Below are 23,727 nucleotides of genomic sequence, written 5' to 3'. Positions count from 1 at the left end.
GAGAATGGCTGCTTATTAATTGCCATCAAGCTGTAGTAATCCATTTGTAGGAGCAAATACGAGAGACCCATGTTGATGTAGTGAAGCTTAAGGTGAGCTAAAGCCCATGCAAAAAGGGAAATGCAAACATCACAAAACTAGATAAGAAAGCAGAATTAGAAGAAGAGAGAACTAGTAAAGAGGTAACAATCATTGATTGAATGTCTTAAATTCAAAATTATACAATTGCAAAGTAGCTAGTTGAGTAAAATAAGCCACCACAAGTAGCAAAATCCTGCAATAAAAAAATGGACAAGTTGATTGAGAGGGCATACATGCTTGCTACCTTACTAGTAACTCCTAGGGCCCCTCCACAAACTCTCTTTACATACATTTACTAGTATACATGCTTACTACCTTACCGGTAACTCCTAGGGCCTCTTTGCAAACTCTCTCTGTACTGTTCTTCACTAACACTCTCACTTCTTCAGCATAACATAGACATTACCAAGGATCTTACCCTAGGGACCATAGTCTTAATAATAAAAAATATAGATCATGATCCCATAGTAGTGATGTATCCATGTTAACCTATACCTTCTAGACCCTACTACGATTTATTGTTTCACCCTTCATCTAACAATACCTAATTTCAAATATTAGTGTAGTCTCAGTGTAGTATACTTCAAAACTCCACCATATTGGATGAAATGGAAGATTTCTTAGACGTATCTATCCTAGATAACCTTCTACTAACTAAGCCCGCTACATTAGAAATTATCCATGCTATTTTAGACAGGTTCTAAACATATGACACTCAGTTATATCTTAAACTTCATGAAATGAAAAATTTCTTAGAACTGTCTATCCTAGATAACCTTCTACTAACCATGCTTGCTACATTATAAATTATCTATGCTAGTTTATAATGGTTCCAAACATAGGGGTGGCTAGAAGCATATGCCCTTCTACTAACTATGCTTTCTACATTAAAAATCATCTAGGCTAGTCTAGAAAGGTTCCAAACATAGGGGTGGCTAGAAGTATATGACACTCTCAATTTATACCTTAAACTTCATGAAAGTACTCTATACCCCCCCACATGGAATTATTAAAGTATACAATACATTTGCAAACATCTAAAAGCCATGTATACTTCATTAATAAATAATTTTACCTTGGAAAATATAGAATATCCCCAATTTGTAAATCAAAATGAGTGCTCAATTTGAACGCTTTTTTTACTCCATTGGAATAACCTCAATCTGTAAATCAAAATGAGGACTCAATTAGAAATCTTTTTTTACTCCAAAAAGCCACCACCATTGCCTAGGGATGAAGAGAGAGGGGGTCAGAGGACATGTTATGATACACTTATTGTATTCACCGCCCACAATATCTACTAAACTAGTACCTTCTCACCCTATTCCTCAGTCATCCAACAATGTCACTAACACCCATCTTATTCTTCACCATAAAAGGACTTTCTCACTAAGCCCCTAGACCCGGAAGAGTTACTGGCTCTAGATCAAGCTCATGACCCAATCAATGTGGTAAGTACATCATAAGAGGTGGTGCAGGGCTCAAGGTAATAAATGATACAAGCTTTACCACTTTCAAATTATGAAGAGATGATTTGAACAAGTAACCCACTATTGAAACCAAAGTAAATGTTATGGAGGTTACTCCATTTAATCCAGCTACAAGCATATGTCTAGTCGATAATCCGAAGAAGCAGCCATGTATGTCGTATCCCATCAAAGCATTAAGGCGAGAGTGGATAGAGTAACGACAATGGTAGGTTAACGAACTCTATGGGAGAACATGGCCAAGCACACTAGGTTAGCCAACCCATAAGTGTAGGACTTGTTGAAAATTCACTTGTGGTCATCTACATCATTTTCCATGGTTACATACATTGGAAACATGTCATGCATGTAAGTGTTGTATATGACGGTGTGTTCACTTGTGGTCATCTACATCATTCTCCATGGTTACATGCATTGGAAACATGTATGCATGTAAGTGTTGTGTACGTGCATCATTCTTCATAGTTACACGCATTGAAGCTTCTAGCATATAGCCAAAGCATGGAGAAAAGAGTTCATTTGCATAAAAGAATGTGGTTGGATATACATGCATGAGATACCAGTGATGAGGGTTATCCATGCCAATATGCCCATGAAGAGAAGATACTCTCCACCTCATTGGAATTTGAAGATGAGAAAGGAATTCCCATGTAGCTACAATTTTCTAAACTTTTATCCTACAATGTTCAACATAGTACATAATCAGAGGCAATCATAGGATGCTACTATGGATTAGATCTTGGTGAAGGATATGGTGTTAGTAGTGCTCTTAGCATACAAGTTTATGAAGTTGATTGTGGTACTTATCCACCAATGAAAGCAATGGTGTGAAGGCTATAACCCCAACATTCTCTCCTTCAAAATGAATCAAGGCCACACAGAAGAAGTAAAGATGTAATGCTATTATCATCTTCAATACTTGCCATTTATATCCATCAAAATTTTGAAGACATTGTCGATACCAATTTTTGGATGCCATATCTATATGTAAAGAGAACACTCAAGAAGCTTGGTGATCAGGCTTTTAAGTTATAACCAAATTTTGAGGACAAAACTTGCATCAAGTAGGGGGGATGTTGACCCCATTTTTGGTTAACTAGATGCTCTCCGCCATACACATGACGGTAAGGAATAAGTGTCATGAAAAGACACTATAAAAGTTGTAATCTTTATGTGAAATTTAGCCACACCCAAGCCCATATAGTTAACTTAGGAGTTTTAGGGATCCAAGTGTAAAGAAGGGCCAGTTGTATATAAGGCATAATCTCAATGAATGGACACAATCCCCCTTTGTGATGCATGCGTTATCTAAGCTTTCTACTTACTCTTTTCTCTTGAAAAAGAGTTGAAAGTAGAGGTCACTTTGTTGCTTAGTACATGTTCCTATCTACACTTTGTGTGAGAGAGAGTGGATAGTGAGGAGAGTTATAAATGTGAAGCAAATTCCTTGGCGACAATAAAGATAAGAGCTGAAAGGAGAGGAGCTAGCTTGGATGGATTCAAGAGACTTGAGCTTGGAGGCAAGATAAGTTCCCCACAATGGTTTTTGTATGTTTGTGCTCTTTGTTGCCTGTTTTAGTGAGGGAGTTTAGAGGTAGACAACACATGCGTCATCTAGGGTAGAACATTGAGGTATATAAGCTAAGTATCAAAAATCACAAAGCATCAATTTCACTACAAAAGCGATGCTAACATCTCTCCAAAAAAGTACATATTTTAATTTTATGGCCAACACTTATATATCTAAGATGCACATAAAGGCAAAGCATGTTTTTGTAGTATCAACTACAAGTGATTTTTTTTTTCAAAAGCGTACACATGTTGAATAAAAAAACTTTTTTAGTCATAGAATTTCCTTGTGCATCACTTTTTCATTGAATAAGAAATGCATGGGATACAAATTAAGTGAAACAAGTTCTTTAAAATCCAACAATACCTTTATATGTTTGCACCACTTGGAAGGAAGATCCCTACAATAGTGGTCCGGTTATCTCATGCATCAATTTTCCATTGAGAAGGGTTGTGCATGGCATCCAAAAGGACTTGCTACTAAGGGGCCTCAAAGTAAGAAGCAAAACAACACAGTGATGATTGGCAATGAGATGTATGGGGGATAAGTGGCACACAAAAAAATCTTTTTTTTGAAGCAAGTGCTAACATACATCACTTGTGTTTGTAATGGGCAAATCATAATATTAATGTAGATTATATTTTGCTCAATAAAATCAAACTACAAGCCTTTGGATGCTCTAGCTCAACCTTAGAAAAAAAATTAATATGAGGAGAGGAATCACAAAAATAATCTTTATGGAATCTTTTTTTGGTAAAAAAAATTTCTTATTTGGGACACATTGAGTTGGGCGATTCTCAAGCTAGAGCATTGAAGTGTAGATTGGTGACCTTAAAGCCTAATAGGGCCAATGTAAATAGGAATAAGGGACTAACTATTACAAAAAATCAACGAACAAAAGTTAAGAAAAATAATCTTTTAATTTTAAATATTTAATGTGGGTAGATGTGATGATGTGTTATTCAAACTCTTATGATAAAAAGCAATGAAGCTCTTAGAATAAAGCATTGGATAGTTACACCTTAGTTAGTCAGGCGTCACACAAGGACATCTATAATATAGTCTAGTGAAAGCTTGTTAATTTCATCTTTTAAGATACTTAAGGGTCCAACTAAATGAAAAACTTCTTCTTCCTTAAATTTATCTTCCTTTGAGAACCCAATGAGGGTGACACAAATAAGTAGCAATTCATCTTTTTCGTTCTCCTCCTTGAACGTGAAGCAACATCAAATATCAGTTCCTTCCATGGTAAAGCTAATTCCAAATGTGGAGCTTTTATTTATCTCCCAAATAATCATTTGGAGTTGAGGATGTTGGTTTTAATGTTGTTCCATGTACAATTAAATAGGATGGATGTTATAAAGCTAGGAAATAACTGAGCAACAAACAAAAGAAATGTACTTTATTTAACATAGACAAAAGGCATTGTAGTGGAAGAAGAACAGAGAAGGTCTAAGTATTGTCATGCTCTTGTTAAATTTGTAATTATCTTAAAAGGGTTGGATTGTGAAATCTAAAGCAGATACGAAGCTAGTACCTTACTTTCAATTGTGAGATAACAAGATGTATATCTTTGTGCAGATTTTCGACCAACAATTAAAGGGTTCATAGAATATTTATAGGGAGCAACATCAGTGTGTTGCGTAACATTCAAGAATGCTTTGAGACAATAATAGATTGGCTTGACTAAAATAATTAGTTTAGCCTTATAGTAATGTTGGCAACATCTTAGATATAAGCTTACTTTAGCATTCACTGAGCAAGGTGATGCCCACACCCAGGAGAATGTATTTAGATAAACACATAGTTTGAGATTATTACAATCTATAAAGATGAAATGTGTAATGTTGAAGAGCATCATGTGTCACACTCTTACTTCACGGGGACAAATAGGCCTAAAGTATGCCATTCCATTTTCTAGTTGGACAGTAATCAGCTCAACTTATTAAATGCAGTACTAGTCGTCCACCTCAATTAGAGGCCTTGATTCATCCTCCTAAAAGAGAAATGTATTTGGGTTCAACAAGATCTGGGAAAAAAGGGAATAATTGGTAGAAATGTGGAATATAAATGCTGGGTTGCTAGTTACAACATTAGCTACCAAGGATATTCTTGCCCATCAATTATGGATAATGTAACATTGGAAGGCAACAATGATGAGATAATGTCTATAAAAGTACATTGAGAACTATGCAACTCAATTCATTCAAGGGGGGGTAAGTATTCTTTGGAAATAGTGGCAAATGTGGCATGTGGAAAACTCAAGAGGTCAAGGAATGTTCCCAGTACAAGTGTTCTAATAGAGGGTTCATTAGTCCATTGGTTGAAGCTCAAATTTTAGAATGAATTTATGAGTGGTTAGCCTAATTGAGGGCTCTTGATTTACCCAAGTATTAATTATTTTGCCCTCTAATTGAAGGCCCAATTAAGCACACTTGATTGCTCCTAATCCTACTTAGTTTTGCTCTATTTGAATTTAAAAAAGGCTAAACCTACGTTTTAAAAAGCTAATCCTAACCTAGAAAGCAAAAATTAAACGATTGAACCAAAACCAAGGCGAACATCACTCAACATCTACCAAATCTTTCCTCTATTATTTGCCTCTTTATGCATCGAAATCATTTAATTTTCATAATATAAAAGCTAAACACAAAATACAATGCAAAATCAAAGCAAATTTAAACACAAAATAAAGCATAAAATCAAAGCAAAAGCACAAAAAACAACACCAAAAAACATGCAACCCCATGCTTGTAGTATGGTGGCAAGAATTGGGCAAAAAGAGAGGGAGGAAGATTTTAGGAGGAGAAACATTTTGTGAGAGAGAGAGAGAGAGAGAGAGAGAGAGAGAGAGAGAGTAAATGCAACAAACTTCCATTAGCTTTAACCTTATATTGCCATGATTAATCAATGTAACTAAAATATCAGCTCTTGTTATTTGCGGCACCAGTTCAACATGAAAAACATACAACCCCATGCTTGTAGTATGGTGTCAAGAATTGGGCAAAAGGGGGGGGAGGAAGATTTTAGGAGGGGAAACATTTTGCAAATTAGAGAGAGAGAGAGAGGTATTAACGTCGGTATATATATATATAGAGAGAGAGAGAGAGAGAGAGAGATTGATTTTTACACCAGCCCTAGATAAGGGTGTTAGTGTGAAGAGGCTGATGAGCCAAGCATTTATACTTGTAAGGCACGCAAAACAAGAGAGCATGCACGGCTGAAGCATGCATGAAGTTGAAACTGGCCATTTAAGAGGGTAGCACAGGTAGAAAGGCTCAAGGGGATGTGCTTGAGCTGATGAGCACGAGCTTGTAAAAGGAGGGGCCCCGAGGGGAAAATAATATAGAAAAGACCTTGTTGAAACGACCCAACCTGTAGTGTGCCATGATGTGCTGAAGGGGGAGGTGGTGGCGGTGGGGAGTGCTTTGATGAGGAGAATCTTTTGCTGCTTGTACACTACCACCCACTTCTTTGTTTCCCATCATTCCTCTGCTTTTGATCTCTATGGGCATTTTGGGTTCGTAGCCAGTTTCCCTCTTGGGCAATAGTGTAGGTGTGTTTTTACATGTAGTTGTGTTTTTGCTTTGTGGGCACCTGTACAGAGTTGTGTTAGGCTGCTGTGTCTCTCTCAAAACAGCATCGAACTTGAAACAGAAGAAGCTTCTGGAAGGTCAGCTGAGCCCCCCTTACATTATGCAGCAGCATCCTACTCAAAACCTTTTAGGGGGTGGCCACCCCCCCATTTCCTCTGCCACTACTGAGCTCGTCCAAAAGGTGGGTTTTTTTTTTCCCCTTTCCCTCCTTTCTTTTAAAGTTTTTTTCTGCATTGTGACTAAGCTAGATGTATGCTCATATTATGTGCATGCTGTAGAGTTGTAGGTCAGAAGTATGCCCTTCTGCTACTTAGCCAAATTCTAATTCTTTAGAGAACTATAAGCGTATTTATATTGATATTTTTACAACAGTAGTCATTTTGATTGGTAATAATGCAGCCCCAATGTGCAGATCTCAGCAGATCAATAGAAACCTTTTGTTCATGAATGCGGTTTAATGCTAACATGATAAGAGTTTGGATCTGAGTCCAGATCCAAGTTGAGCATTGTATATATTCATGTTCCCTCCCCGCCCCCCACGCCAGCCGTTGGGCCCCGGCCCCCCTTTGAGGGTAGTCTTCTATAGTCTCAGTTTCGGAATTTGCTAACTGCTCGCGGTCCTCCTGGCTGAAGGCATTACAAGCTGACACGGCTAGGCAACATGTCCGTTGGCATGTATATGTTCATGTTTTGGCGATATGTAGTAGATTGGGTCCATTATCTTGTGTTTGCAACATGATGTGATTAGTGTTAATTAGTTCTTAATGAGCGTTTGAGCACACATGCTACAATGGGTGTGCCCCTTGGAGGCTAATGGCTATAAATGCAATGGTCCATTGACCCAACTTTCTCCTTTGTTGGGGCAGGCCTGTCTGTCCAAAGTGAAGGTGATTAGTAAAGTATAGATAGCAACAGTGATCCAAAAGGCTGACCGACCAATGGCTATTCCCAGCACAATTGTGGGAGGCAAGCAAGATTTCTAAGACACAAAAAGTTCTGGAGATGCATGTCAGCATTTTGCATAGGATTTTTGAAGACTACTGACACATCAGCATTGTGCGCAGACGTAGACAAGCAGGTTAAAAGGATCATCCCACATTAGTAGGTACTAGGCATAGAGTTTAAGTGATGATGGAGGCGGGTGCACGAGATTTGAACTTTATTTTTTCTTCTAGGAAGATTTGTCCTCTGCCAAGCCACGATTGTGAGACGACCCAGAGAAGACACTTGCACACATATAGATTGCTGTATTGGGTTAAGTGGGGCGAAATAGCTTTATGTACAAGCTTGCCAAATTGTAGCAAAAATAATGAAATGATCTATAGAACACTCAAAACAACCAAGTTTGAGAAGTCTTTTGCTTATCGATGAACAATAGCTAATGCTGTTGTGGGCTATTTGCTGACTGCTGTAGGCTGCTCTTAAGGGCTAGAGGTTGGGGTGCAAGCAATGTCGGATGCTTTGATATCACTGCTAAGGTGTATGATAAATTGCTTTGGTGTGCTAATTGAAGAGTAGAGGAGAGAATGCACGAGACACGGCCTTGTCCCAATAACCCACTAAAGAGCTCCTACCTTTTGGTGTACTTGCTTGAATATGATGTTGAAATGAGTACAATGAAGGTGTTAATCCTTTACCTGAAGATATCTCCTTCCTTGTGTCACATGCGGAAGAGCTGCCTGTACTAAGAACTGTGCAAAATGCAAAAATGAACAGAGAGAAAGAGGGAGAGACGTCGCTGTAGCAGTGTTTTCTGTATATATCTATCAATATGTAGATAGATCCTAGCCAACATGGCCTCCAAAAAGGATACACTAGGCCTATGACCTGTCCCACAAAGCTGGGATCAGATGACTAATGACTGTGATAGGCCTTGCTATTTATAGGCTCATGGAATTGCCCCTAGAACCACACGACTCATGTCTCTTGGACAAATAAATCCAAAAATCCCATAAAATGCTGGTCAATGCCTGAAAAGGCTCTTAATCATAGCCAAAACTAGGGATTAAACATGTCCACATGCCATGCATGTGGCATCCCCTCTTGTAAGCTTGATGATGGGAATCCACCTTCCTTCTAGATGATTGTTATCTTGCTACATGTGGACTCCATCCTTGGCATCGTTCTTCCAAAACTTGAAGCACTCTTGACCACTTGGATCTTGTTTTGAAAACCTTTTGCCGCAACCTTGGTTTGCTGCAATCTCTAATGCTATGTTCTGCGTTGAGGAACGTGAACCTGTTCTTCTTGTCCCCTCCTTGAGTGGAAGATGACCTACATTCCTTGGGCTGAGAACCTGCAACCCCTTGTTCCTCTGCATATTCTTGTACCATGGCAGCTTGGTTAAGCATCTGGGGGCTTCATACCCCATGATACCCACCCGGGGGCACTATACCCCATGGCTGCCCTCATTCTAGCTCCAACGGGATACTTGATGTTGAAGAACCACTTGGCTGCATTTTCCTGTCTCGACCAAAAACAGCCACCTTTGTACAATGCATTTTCCAAATTTGTACCGATTCAACACCTCTAGGACTTCTGCAAGGCTTTGATTGTCTCATGCATGCCCATGCCATGGCTAATCTTGAGCATGAACATCATAATCCTTGATTAGGACATCAGTTAAGACAACAGATAGACAGCATTTAGGACATCATCACCATCAGTAGTAGTAGCATCATCATCATCATCATCATCAGCATCAGCATCATTGCCATCAGCATCATTACCATCATCATCATCATCAGCATATGGAAGGCAGGGATGACCTATACGCAGCGAGTAAGGCTGTCTTACAGCTGTCGGCAGCCAGCCAGCCTGCCAGGCATCTAGGCAGCAGGTGGCCAGGTTCTAAACAGTGGCCAGCAGGTGTGGGCAGCATTGAAGTAAGCGTAGCAGTTGAAGAGAGAATTTTATTCAATATTTGTCCAAGCAAATAGGCCGACAGCCATGGGAGTGGACCGACTAGCAACTTCCCACATATATATAAGCATAAAGTCATCATGGCATTCCTGATTCAGCATAATTCAGTCATTCATAATTGTAGAAGTCAGCAGAAGTCATGTAGGGGCCAGAGGTCACCCCTAAGGGGTTGACCAAGGGCCTATACCATGTATAGTCTTTCATGTCACCTTTTTGTACCATATAAATAAAGAAAACCTTGACACCAACTATCTGTCTCTTCTTCTCTCTCCTCTGTCGCGTAATCATGTTTAATCAGCATCTTGTTCTTAATCAGGATGTCTTTTTTAAACTTAAATGGGGAAGATTTGCTGGCTCTTGCTTCACTTGTAGCAAATTTGGTCATATGCGATCATAGTGTTCAACTGTGCTATTGCAACCACCAATGCAATCGAAACAGGGCAACCTCAAAAGGGAAAAAATGTACAATAGGCCTCAAATGTTAACATGGAAAAAGGCAAAACGAACGTTGCATCCATTAGTTCTCCTATGCCAAACCCTAAGGAGAAAGAAAAAGCAAGATACAAATGCTTGGCAGGCTCCCAAAAAAAGAGCAAGACCAAGACCTGTTGTCTTTCGCAATTGGACAGAGGTTGCTTCGACTAGTGGATGTCAAACTAATGAAGTAGCTAGAAATGCAAGTGATTCAGATGCTATGGTTAATGTTGAGCATGGCTGTGCGGGGAGCTAGGCAGCCATGTTGGTGGAAACTTAAGAGCCGTTGTTGCCATTACAAAACATGTAAATATGTATATATCACTTAGACGTTTGACATATAATGTACAAGGCCTTTGTCAAATAAATAAATGGAGGCTGATTTGGGATTACATACATAGAACTCAGCCGCACATAGTTTGCTTGCAAGAACACAACCATCATTCCTTTGCTGGGAGGGAAGGGTTTTCGTATCTTTTATGTTGGTAATATGCTTTTTCTGGTGCTATTGGTTAGGCATGAGCTACAACCTCAACTGGCCTATCACGATCCTCAGGCAAATAGATGATTGTTCAATGTATGGTGAATGGTGAAATATTTATGTTTGCAATTGTATATACTTCGCAAACATTTGCAATCCGAGCTCAAATGTGGCGACAATTGCAAGCATATCCATGGGTCACAAATGCTTCTTTATGTGGTGACTTTAATAATTCACCAGACTATGAAGACAATAGCTCTCACAGATCACACATGATTGCTTTTGAGAAAAGGACATGGCAAAATGTAATTCGAAGCACGAAAGCGTGTGACTTGTCGAAGCACATAATGCCTACGTGAAAAGGATATATCTTCCATCACAATGCAGTCAATGACTACTGGCCAAATTGGATCGATGGTGTATGTTAAATGCAGATTAGTTTGATGCTTTTACTTGTACTATGTCCATAGACTTCTCTATGCAAACTTCAGATCATTTCCCTTTATGGATGACTTTGTATTTTGACATGACTATGCATGATGTACCTTTGTCTCACAAGATATTGCTTATAGTCAATAACAACTACCTGACACATCAACAATTCAAAGTTTTGGTGGAGGCTGAAATTCAGCCTATAAAGCACTACATGGCACATGCAAATAGATGTAGATTTGGCGTCGCACAGATTTGCAATCAGACTCCACGATGTTATTTAAAAATATGGGAAATGGTAAATGGGCAGGGAAAGGCAAAATGTATTGAATGCAAAATCAACATTACTGATAGAGTATAATTAGTATAGGAGACTAACGTAGGATGATCTTCTAGAGGCCCAAAATTTCTTGAAACACAATGATGCTAGGAAGCTTCAAATTGGCTACTTAGGGAAGCTTCAAATTGGCTACTTAGCTTCAAATTGGCTACTTAGGGAAGACAAAAAACTCTTAAGGATAAAGGTTGCTCTTCAAAGGCCTTCTTTAAGAATCTGCATACTTTCAGGTAGAGTCAGTCCATTCATAGACTGAAAAAGGACGATGGGTACCGTACTCAAAATAAACATTAGCTAGAGACAGAAGTACATTTTATTGTCCCTACACAACCATTGTAGCAAGCCCTACATACACGTCGCGTTCTTTTGCAGCAGGTTAACCAAATTGTTACACCTCAGAAAGCAATAGAAATGGAAGTGTCTTTTAGAGTAGACAAGTTGCATGATGCCTGTGTGGTTTAGGGAAATGGAAATCTCCTGGCTAGATGGCTTTAGAGTAGAGTTCTTTCTTGAGTATTGGGATTCACTAAAAAATGAAGTGTTTTATATGATTAATATTTGTTGGTACTCTGGTATGCTTCCAGCCTCTTAGAAATTGAAACGGTGTTTTGACACAGCTCAATGGCAATTTATAGCTCAAGTGATAGACAAAATGGGTTTTGGTCCAAAAATGAGGAATATCATGTATTGCTGTATGAGGAAGGAACATCGCAATGTAACATTGGAAATAAACTCTCTGCTCCATGGAAGCTTGAACGATCCGTGAGACAGGGATGTCCACCGAGTGCCTTGCTTTATGTGATAGCTACTTACCCAATGCTCTTGTACATGGACAATTTGATTGTAGAAGGGAGGCCAATTTGTTAGCCAAGGGTATGCAGATGAGTACCAATGTCACCGAAATTGGGAACCTGGAACAATAGACCAACACTTCAAGTATGCAAACAGAGAGTACTCGGCAGGAAGCCACGAGAAATATAAATAAACAGCCCACTGAGCTGGAACGGCCGGCCCCTCGTAGGAACTTCTTTATTCAGAGAGAAGCTTTTACAATAAACCAAGGTGCGGGTGCATACAGCAGAGGATTTTCCACAAAGCATACACGAGACTTTCACAAAGTCCCCTTCTCAGAATCAAGACAAAACAATCCCGCAAAACAGTCCCAAATCTGTCCAAAAACTATCTCAAAACAGCCCAAAAATCAGCCCCATAACAAGGCCAGGACTATGAGAGTGAAGAACATCATGTGACAACCACACGTGTGGCTGTACAGATGCCAAACAGTAGCTGAACAGCCAGCTGATGATTCATGGGCTTTCTATACAGCTCTATCACTCCCTTTACTGGCACAGAGAATGTTTTTGGCTCCCTTTATTTGGGATGCACCGAAATCTTGGAATCTATGGATATCTTATGAATTGAGGATTTTTCTATGGATTTCTATTGGCAGCCAAAATGCCTGTAAAACTATATGCTCCATATATGTTCATGGAGCACCAGGATATTTATGCATGTGACTCATTCTTATCTTATGTTCTACATTTGAACCCACCTCTCCTTCCAAGTTGTGGGTAGAATATCACTACGGAGTGCATATGATAGAGTGAACTTGAGCCTATCTCTCCGAGTCCAAGGTGTGTGGTCATAGTACGAACATGGAGTGTATGTGGTAGAGTGAACTCGAGCCCACCTCTCCTCCAAAGTGTATGCTTTGAGTACCGACACGAACTGCATGTGGTAGAGTCGACACGACGCCTTGTCGGTAGGGGACTTATGTCTACGCCAAGGGTCATGTGATCTAACATCTCGTTGGCAGGGGACTCTGTCTATGCCAACCGTGGATGGATTCACTCATGGAAGGGTGGTAACCTTGGTGAGTGATTACATGAACTCATAGAAGGGTGGAAGCCTTGGTGATAGTCACATAGAAACGCGTTTCTGGGCTGAGAAACTTCGAAACCTTGAAACGCCAGAAACGCGTTTTAGAAACGGGGATTTTTTTTTGTTTCTAAAAAAAAACAAATTGTCTTTTTTTAAAATTTTGTCCAAGTGTTTTTTTCTAAATGTTGGGCTCCCTCTCTCTCTCTCTCTCTCTCTCTCTCTTCGTGCGTGACCTGTAGCCCAAACATCCCTCCTCCTCTCTCTCTCTCTCTCTCTCTCTCTCTCTCTCTCGCCACTCACTGTTCGCCCCTGCTCGACGCCCCCCCCCTCTGCCCCCCCTCCCGCCAGCAACCCCCTCTATGCCAACCCCCTCTGCGCCACCCCACCCCACCCCACCCCTCCCCCGCCCCCCGCCCCCCCCCCCTCCTCTCTCTCTCTCTCTCTCTCTCTCTCTCTCTCTCTCTCTCTCTCTCTCTGTGCACTCGTTGTTTGCCCCTGCTCGACGCCCCCCCTCCCCTCTCCTTTTGTTCGCTTCCGCCCGCCTCTCTTCCGCCCTCTGCGTTTTTAGTCCCGCCATCTCTCTCTCTCTCTCTCTCTCTCTCTCTCTCTCTCTCTCTCTCTCTCTCTCTCTCTCCCCCCTCTGCGTTTTCAGAGCCCCGCCATCCCTCCCCCACCCCTGCATTTTCAGCCTCCCGCCACTCTCGCTGTTCGCCCCTGCTCGACACCCCCCCTCTCTCCCTTTGTTCGCTTCCGATTTCAGTCCCGCCATCTCTCTCTCTCTCCCCCTCTGCGTTTTCAGAGCCCCGCCGTCCCTCCCCCACCCCTGCATTTTCAGCCTCCCGCCACTCTCGTTGTTCGCCCCTGCTCGACGCCCCCTCCCCCCCTCTCCCTTTGTTCGCTTCTGCCGGCCCTCTCTCTCTGTCTCTCTCTCTCTCCCCCTCTTCGCTGTTCGCCCACCTCTCTTCCCGCCTGGGCTTGCCCGTCCCTCCGCCTCCCTCTTCCCACCCTGGGCTGGCCCGTCCCTCCGCCTCCCTCTTCCCACCCACCCTTCCTTAGGCCCCCAAGGCAGCAACATAACTCTCTCTGCTGAATCTCTTCTCTCTTTCTCTTTCCCCTACATGGCTTGACCCCCCCCCCTCTCCCCTCTCCTTGCTGCTGTTGTTTCGCGCTGGTGTCATGGATTAATTTCTAGTCCATTGGCTGTGGGAAGTTCTGCAAAAAGTCATGCCAAGACCGGAGTTAAAGAGGAGCTCGTGAAGGTGGAGGACAAGCTCGGCACAATTATCAAAGAAAACAAGAAGATGGTCGACTCTTCTGTTACCGCAATCATAAACCGCCTCTCCAAACTCGAGAAGGGATTTGACAAAATCCAAGAGCTCAAAGAGAGAACATCCAAGCAAGAGGCTGAGATTTCAGCTTTAAAGGAGGAACTAGTGGAGGCCAAATTGCATGCTAAAAGTGAAGCGGCTGAAATCTCAGCCCTCAAAAAGGAGTTGGAAGCCACTTCAAAAGGCAAGCTTGAGGATGGAAAATTTCAGCCCTCCTTTATTGAAGAGCTGAATACCATCAAGGAACAAATGAGGATCATTCGAGAGGAGGAGGAGCAACATAAAGAGAAGACATCTTCATGGGCGGAGGTGATCACAAAGACACAAAAGAAGATGGATGAGGCGGAGAAATGGATCGAGGTCGCCAAGAAAGGGAAAGGTAAAGAATCGCTACCCATCCCCACTCCCACCATCATCAACATGACCCTTGAAGAGGAGCAAAGGAGGAAGACCCGGGCCTTACATGTACGAGTGTCCGGTCTAAAAGACCGTGATGATGCGGAAGGGGAAACCAAGGAGCTCTTCTCTATGATGGGCATTGAAGCCACGCACACAAAGGCATGGAGAGTGGGAAAGAAGAGAGAAGGTAGTGGCGAATCTTCTAAGGATAGAGCACTTATCATTCGTTTCCCCTGCATGGAAGCGAAGGAGGACTTCTTGAAGAGACGTCCTACACTCAAGAAGACGGGAATATTTCTTGGACACTCTCGCAACTTGCCCACATGAAAGAAGTTATGCCCAAGATAAGGGCAGCCTGAGAGAAAGGGAAAGTGCTTCTATAGAGATGGTAGAGTGGTGATTATGGAGAGGTGCTCTTCATGACGGCGCGAGACCTATGGGACTACACTCAAAGTTGCTACTTGGAATTGTAATGGATCTCTACGCCTTGATGTAGGGGCTTTTGAGGATAGTTTCACTCGGAGGGACATCATCTTCTACTGTGAGACGCATCAGGCTCCTGGACAGTCCATGCCACATGTTAGTGGATACCGATGGGAGACAGCTTGTAGACAGGAGACTCGTCTAGAGCATAGAGGACGGGGCTCAAGAGGAGTGGCAGTATTGTTTAGAGAGGAGCTACAACCACTGATACATATAGTCCGCAGAGATGAGCAGGCTACGTACATGTGGGTTAGACTGAGGGCAGAGACGGGCAGATATCTCTACATTGCTATATGCTATTTTGCTCCTAGTACATCAGTGTATGCATCACCTAGCGGGCAGTCTCCCTTTTCTATTTTGGATGATGACATTTGGGAGTTCTCCAGGGATGGTGACATCATTCTCCTTGGGGACTTCAATGCTAGGACCGCCCATAACTAGACAGTATTTTATGATACCTCAGAGGAGATGTTGAGGGAGCTTGATGTTAGGGATATGGGCCTATCTAGACTCTCACAGGATGAGGAACATACAGTGTATGGGCGGTATTTGATAGACATGGGGACTGCATATGGATTGGCCATCCTGAATGGCCTACAGAGATTCCCGACATCGGGCGGTTTCACTAGCTTTCCACAACGGCATGGTGCTAGTACAATGGACTATGTTATGGCTCAGCCCAGTCTCATTCCCTCTTTTCAGGATTTTATGGTAGGCACTAGGCCGGTTGGAATAGCAGTGGATCATGCTATCTTGTCCTTCACTCTCACATTTCAGTTCAGCACCGCTCCATTGGGACAAGTCTCCACACACACTCGTTATACCTTTACGAGGGAGATTGACACTGTGTACATGGATGAGATATACAGACGCTTACGTGCCGAGGAGCCGGGACGGCCATTAGATGAGCTCACTCAGATATTGATAGAGACGCTTCATGCTGCAGCATCAGAGGCATATCCCCATAGGCAGCCTACACAGAGCCGATCTGGGAACATGCCCCAAAACAGTTGGTATGATGAGGAGTGCAGAGAGATGAGGATCAAATTACAGAGAGAGGTGCTCATGGGTGTTACCACTCTCACAGACAGTCACGGATTACCTTCCGGCACCTAGTGCGACGGAAGAAGAGGGCTTATCTTGGTCAGTTAGAGAGGGATTTGTATCAATTATTTATGAGTCAGGACTCAGGCAAGGCATGGAGACTATTCCATGAGCATTCACCATCACCAGCCATTACCTCCACAGAGATTTGGGGTGAGTATGCAGCATCCCTGTACACAGCACCAGGACAGCTGTCCCTGCCAGACCCATCGGAGCCATGCCCAGAGACATGTGCTTTCTTTACTGCTGAGATGGTAAGGAAAGCTATTGACAGGATGAGGACTAGGAGAGCATATGATCATGATGGTTTTGTAGCAGAACACTTTATTCAGGCCAGAGATATGCTTGCAGAGCTTCTTGCTATGATGTTTAACCGAGCCATGTGTGAGGGTTTTCCTGAGACTTGGAATATGCCCACGATTGTGCCTATCTTCAAGTCAGGGGATCCCATGCTTCTTGGGAATTATCGTACCATCATGATTGGTCACACATTGGCTAGATTATATGCATCTATTCTTGAGCAGGAGTTGAGTAGATGGGCAGAGAGAGGGAGCGCATACGTGCATTAGGGCAAGCAGGGTTCAGGAGAGGTTTCTCCACTCTTGACCATATCTTGACACTCAGAGCTATTATTGAGGAGGGAAGATTATATGGCAGGAGGATTTATTGTTGCTTTGTGGATTTCCGCAAGGCTTTTGACACAGTACCTAGAGCCAGACTGATGCGCAGACTACAGGAAATGGGAGTGCCCACAAAGCTGATTTGGGGAATCATGGCTTTATACAGGACAGTTGTGGGGCAGGTACGTACTACTTAGGGTATATCTGAGATGGTTCACTCCACTATTGGGGTGAAACAGGGCTGCCCCCTTTCTCCCACCTTATTTGGGATTTATGTGGATGAGGTTTCAGACTATGTAGAGCGGGAGGGTGACAGAGGAGCACAACTAGCAGGGACATGGATTCCGCTGTTATTGTATGCTGATGATATTGTGCTGATCTTAGATTCTCCAGAGGGGATGCAGCGTCATTTGGATGCATTGCACACGTTTGCACAGGACAGTGGATTGTCTGTTAACCTTGGTAAAACCAAGGTGATGGTGTTTAACACCACAGCACAGTGGGTTAGGAGGTCGGTACCCACCTTTACATATGGTCAGGAGACAGTGGAGTATACAGATGCATATACTTACCTTGGTGTGGTTTTTAGTGGCCCACTATTTTCCTTGAGGAGAGCAGCGGAGACCAGATTGACCAGAGCTTATGTAGCATTGGGGAGACTAGAGAGGATGTGTTCGCAGGTTCAGTTTTAGGAACCTCGAACAAAGCTCTGGCTCTTTGACACTTTGGTCACTTCAGCCATGCTCTATGGAGTGGAGATATGGGGACCCTCAGTGGATCACCACAGCCGAGCTGGTAGCATTGATGGATGGAGATGTATGGAGAGGCCCTTGGTTTCTATGATTTCTCGGATGATTAGGGCCAAGGCCTCCGTACCACATGATATTATCCGTGCAGAGATGGCTGCCCCCCCATTGGTAGTAGAGGCACTCACTCGATCGGTCTCCTTTATACATAGCACTTGGGCTCTCCCTAGAGATAGATATGCTCGGCTACCCCTTCAGCATATAGAGATGCATCTTGCCTTAGCCATCCCCACCCCCCTTTATATTGTTTGTATATGGGCTCCACCGATCCATGATGATTCACAATTGTATCCAGACACATGCACACTTTTCTTTTCTTTCTTTTCTTCCGATGACCGGAAGAACACAGTTGTATTATTTTTTGTCTCATAGGTCGACTTTGGCCTCTCGTAGACGTTAATATATCTTTCTTTCTCTCTCTCTCTCTCTCTCTCTCTCTCTCTCTTGCGAGGCATGTGAGACACCTAGTCAGGGTGCTGACCACAGAGGATATTGAGGAGATCCGCCAGTGTCCGATGCGGCACATATTATGAGATGGAGGCACCTCCATAGTGTACCCCTCCGTCCCACATGATATTGTATCCCCTCACTATATTCCACTCACCTCCATAGCATACCCCCCCCTCACTATATTCACACCCTATAAGGGTTTCTGTTTACCTTCCATTTCCAGTTTCATTTTCTAGGTGCCAGTAGTATCATCTTTATTTTTCATTTTCTGGGTTTTTTTTATCCAGACATTGTATCAGATCCACCATGATGTAACTTTTGGTCTCATAGGTCATTATGGCCTTTTGAAGACGTTAATATAACATTTCATTTCATTTCTCTCTCTCTCTCTCTCTCTCTCTCTCTCTCTCTCTCTCTCTCTCTCTCTCTCTCTCTCTCTCTCTCTCTCTCTCTCTCTGTGCGCACCCATGATCACCTACGTGCTGCTGAGATGTGGGCCTGCTAAGATGACCTGCTGACCTGCGCGCTGCTGACCATTGGCTCTGTGCGCACCCATGATGATATGCACGCTGCCGAGATGACCTGCTGAGATGTGCGCCTGCTGAGATGACCTGCGCGTCTCTGCCTGCCTCTTTGCTGTGATCCGTGCTTTTGCCACTGGCTCGCTCTCCGATGGGCTCGCTCTCTTCCTACTGACAAAGCGAAGCACTGGACTCTCTCGCTCGCCGACGGGCTGAAGCGCTGGACTCCCTTTCCCCTTTTCTCTCACAGACGGATTGAAGCATTTGTTGCTCTCTCTCTTCTGGATACTGTCGGGTAGAACTGCAGACGGCTGGAGGACTATTGGCAGGTTGCGCAGGTGCAAACGGTAAGGTGCAGGAGGTACAGTCGGGCAGAAGGTACAATAAGGTGGATTGCCAGTTCTCAGTTGTGCACCCTTTTCCCACCCACTCTTGCTCAGGCTGGAGGACTATTGGCAGGCTGCGCAGGTGCAAACGGTAAGGTGCAGGAGGTACAGTCGGGCAGAAGGTACAGTAAGGTGCATTGCCAGTTCTCAGTTGTGCACCCTTTTTCCACCCACCCTTGCTCAGGCCCCCAAGGCAGCAACTAGTAGGGGAAAACATGCCTCAACCCCAGGAGGAGGAACAGGATGGTGAGACAACCTTTCACACCCCCACGAAGGCACCAAATGCCTACCGCAGAAGATTGAGGGAAGGAATCATGTCCCCTGGCTCACGAAGGTTACGAAGATGGCCCGACGAGATGAGGCCCTTTATGAGGAGCTACAGCTTCACATAAGGACAGAGATGAACACCATGCGACATGAGCTTGAAAAGGAATGGACCGAGCAGATGCATGCCCAAAGGAAAGTGATATACGAAACGCTGAAGGAAGAGATATATGTCCAATTGAAGGGAGAAATGCAAGCCCAAGTACGGGTTGAGATGGAATTAGCCCAAGCCTTGATGCACACGGAAATAAAAAAAAGAGATGCAGAACTGGAAGGATGACATGCTCCGAGAGATTGGCACAACAGTTGCATCGTACGAAGGCACTTTGAAGACATGTATGGCTGACCACGAAAAAGACATCACAGAAATGCAAAGCACTTTGGAATCATGTAAGGCAAAAGTGGCTGCAGGTGAGAAGGAAGTCCACAAAGAAACAAATTGAGGAAGTCAACCCATGGATTGAAGTAGTAAAAAAACAGAAGGATACACCAGTCAATAAAGTAGAGGTGATGAATGCTACATTGGAAGAGGAAGCCAAGAGACGGGCACATGCCTTACATGTACGTGTAGTTGGGTGGGAAGATAAGGGAAATCCCCAAGAGGATGCAAAAGCTCTTGCAACAAAAATTGGAGCCATTGATGTACCCATTACCAGAGCATGAGGAGTAGGCAGAGATGAAACTAGGGCGAAGATATTGATCATCAGGTTTGGTGACTTTGAGAAGAAGAAAGCCTTCCTCTCCAAAAGGATGGCCCTTAAGGGGGAAAAGATTTATTTGGATGAGGACCTTACACCGGCACAGAAAGCACACCGGAAGGAACACATGCCGCGTGTGCTTGAGGCAAGGAAAGAGGGGAAATGGGCGGTATACAGAGATGGCCAAGTCATCATTACGGAGAGGAGGCCCGCTTGACGGTGCGCGGCCTATGAGACCTTGCGATTCACGGTGTGGAATTGCAACGGAGCCTTTAGAATAGATGCAGGATACTTTGAGGATACTTTCAGACACAGTGATATTGCTATGTATACGGAGACCCATCAGTGCACAAACAAGAAGCTTCCTGACGTCCGGGGTTATAGATGGGAATCAGTTTTCCGCCCTCAGCCACGCACAGTGGGAGGTACCAGAGGATCTGGAGGAGTGGCAATACTTTACAGGGAGGAGCTTCGTGACAAAATACATGTGGTACATAGAGATGCAGATGCGAGGTACATGTGGGTCCGAATATGCATAGGGGGGCTCTGCGAGCTATATGTGTGGCGGTATGCTACTTTCCCCCAGCCCACTTTAGGTTTGCACCATCAGGAGAGTCGCCCTTTATACCACTATATGATGATATCATGAGGTTTTCCAGCATGGGAGACATATTACTATTGGGAGACTTTAATGCACGTACAGGCACAGAGCAGACAGAGTTGTATGATACTCAAGAGGCTATGTACCGGGAGATCACGGCAGAGGATGTAGGGTTGCAGAGATCAGCAGAGGATGAGGGGGAGATTACAGATTATGGCAAGCATTTTCTCACACTCGGGAGCGCACATGGGTTGGTCATATACAATGGCTTATCGAGATGGCAAGGATCAGATGCTCTCACACACTGGAACTCTAAAGGGGGAGCGAGCACAGTGAACTACTTGATGGGATCTCCTTCCTTGATACCTGATGTGCGGGGTTTCACGATTTCCAGTAGGCCTATTGGCATAGCAGCCGATCATGCATTCCTGAGTTTCACACTAGTAGGTAGATCCCCGAGAGATGGGCCAGCCACTCATCTACCTAGGTACCTGAGATATCAGTTTACACGTGAGACAGATGGGGTTCATCGGGATGCAGTATCTGATGGCTTGTTTGCTTTAGACCCACATAGCCCTCTGGACGAGATCACGATAAGATTGGCAGGTGTTCTACATGCATCCGCCTCATATGCGTTTCCCTGCACTATGATCCCTTCCACCCACCCCCACAGCACTACCCCACAGAACAGTTGGTATGATGATGAGTGTCGTGAGACACGAGCACAGCTACAGCGTGAGATTGCCATTGGGTCTCACACGCATAGACAGGCCAGGATGATCTTTCGGCGCCTTGTGCGGAGGAAGAAACGAGCCTATCTGGCTAAGCTAGAGGAGGAGATCTACCAACTCTTCCTGGGGAAGGACAACAAGAGGGCATGGAAGATGTTTCAGGAGAGACAGCCTGGTACTCCGATTGCTGCACCGAGGCATGGCATACTTATGCTAGAGAGCTATATGATGCACCAGGACAGCCTCCCACCCCCCTCCATTGGGAGCTAGACCGGCGCCTTGTGCGGAGGAAGAAACGAGCCTATCTGGCTAAGCTAGAGGAGGAGATCTACCAACTCTTCTTGGGGAAGGACAGCAAGAGGGCATGGAAGATGTTTCAGGAGAGACAGCCTGGTACTCCGATTACTGCACCGAGGCATGGCATACTTATGCTAGAGAGCTATATGATGCACCAGGACAGCCTCCCACCCCCCCTCCACTAGGAGCTAGACCGGCTAGCAGCACCTTTTTTACTATGCGGATGGTGCTAGGTGCGATAGACAGGTTATAGAATGGAAAGCCACAGGATCATGATGGGCTAGTTGGAGAGCACTCCTCATATGCACGAGACACTTTGGCTCCGCTCATCATACATGTGTTTAATCGTGCCATTTGTGAGGGTTTCCCGACAAGCTGGACAGAGCATATCATTGTACCACTCTTTAAGAGTGGGGACCCCATGGTACCAGGCAACTACTGGACGATCATGATTGGTCATTACTTGGCCAAATTATATGGCTCTATATTGGAGTCGGAGCTGAGCCGCGATGGGCAGAGAGGCATGGTCATCGAGCACATGGACAGGTTGGCTTCAGGAGAGGATTTACTACCTTGGATCACATACTGACACTTCGGGCACTTATTGAAGAGGACAGGGCACAGAAGAGAAGGATATACTGCTGCTTTGTGGACTTCTGCAAAGCCTTCGATACCATACCATGTGCCAGGCTTATGCACAGATTGCATGACATTGAGGTACTCGAGGATATGCAGTGGGGAATATATGCTTTGTATGAGTCTGTGGACAGGCAGAGTCCGAGCTCTAGGCGGACTATCTGATAGGGTGACCTTCACGATAGGGGTGAAGCAGGGATGCCCGCTATCGTGCACCCTCTTTGGATTGTACATGGATGCAGTCTCTGATTATGTAGACAGATTGGGAGGCCCAGGGGCATGCTTGGCAGGGGTGTTGATACCCATCTTGTTATATGCTGATGATATTGTTTTAATCTCAGACTCTCGAGAGGGACTACAGAGACACCTGGATGCATTACAGGCTTTTTGTGCGGATAGAGATCTGACAGTGAACCTTGGGAAAACCAAGGTTATGGTGTTTAACAAATGTCCGTAGGAGCGAATGGAGCCATTTTTTGCCTACAAACAGAGTGGGGGATGTAGAGGATGTTCAATGGGGAGCTTTTGGTGGATGGTAGCATTCCTTGAGAATTTAGGGATAAAAGCTTGGTTGGTGGACCCGCCATCCACACTTGGTATGCAATTTTTCTTGTAGACTCTGGATGTTTTTAGTGGCTGCCTTATTAGAGATATGGAGCTCTGGCAGGAACGGTCAGGCTACGGTTTTCCTTTTGGTTGATAGCACAGTAGACAATTGCACCCCTCGAGTGTCCAAGATTGTAATTTCTTTTTACTTTTTCCTCGTCATCTGTCAACTTTATTCAGTAAACCATACTTGACAGTATTTATTTGTTTTGTTTTGTTAATTGATATCTTTTACAATTCATTTCATATGCAAGTTTGGTTTCTTCTATGCATTCTTGTGCAGTATCTTGATGAAAACAAGCAGTTGATTCTTGCAATCTTGGACAACCAAAATCAGGGCAAGCTTAACGAGTGTGCCGGGTAAGCTCTCCATCCTTGCATACTCACATTCCATCTCTGAGGTTGGCGATCTATATTTAAGATGTATCGCGTTATGTGTCCTTAGTGTGGCTATGTTTCTAAAACAGTCTATCTAC

General features: G+C 43.8%; 1 protein-coding gene across 1 annotated transcript in view; it reads left to right on the top strand.

Moving 5' to 3' along the window:
- Positions 1–6,266: 6,266 nt before the first annotated feature.
- Positions 6,267–23,727, top strand: part of LOC147632006 (GRF-interacting factor 1-like) — a 31,871-nt gene continuing 14,410 nt past the window's right edge. Inside the window, exons 1-2 of the mRNA XM_086808584.1 lie at positions 6,267–6,915; positions 23,535–23,611. Of these exons, the coding sequence (XP_086664710.1) occupies positions 6,835–6,915; positions 23,535–23,611 (158 nt within the window). The 5' untranslated portion in view covers positions 6,267–6,834. The remainder of the gene's footprint in view (positions 6,916–23,534; positions 23,612–23,727) is intronic.

The sequence above is a fragment of the Cibotium barometz genome, chromosome 14 (genome assembly GCF_041138505.1).
Source record: "Cibotium barometz isolate CiBa-2024 chromosome 14, ASM4113850v1, whole genome shotgun sequence".
NCBI classification, from domain to species: domain Eukaryota; kingdom Viridiplantae; phylum Streptophyta; class Polypodiopsida; order Cyatheales; family Cibotiaceae; genus Cibotium; species Cibotium barometz.
The sequence above is the reverse complement of the archived record's forward strand: the minus strand, read 5'-3'. Positions and strand labels throughout refer to the sequence as shown.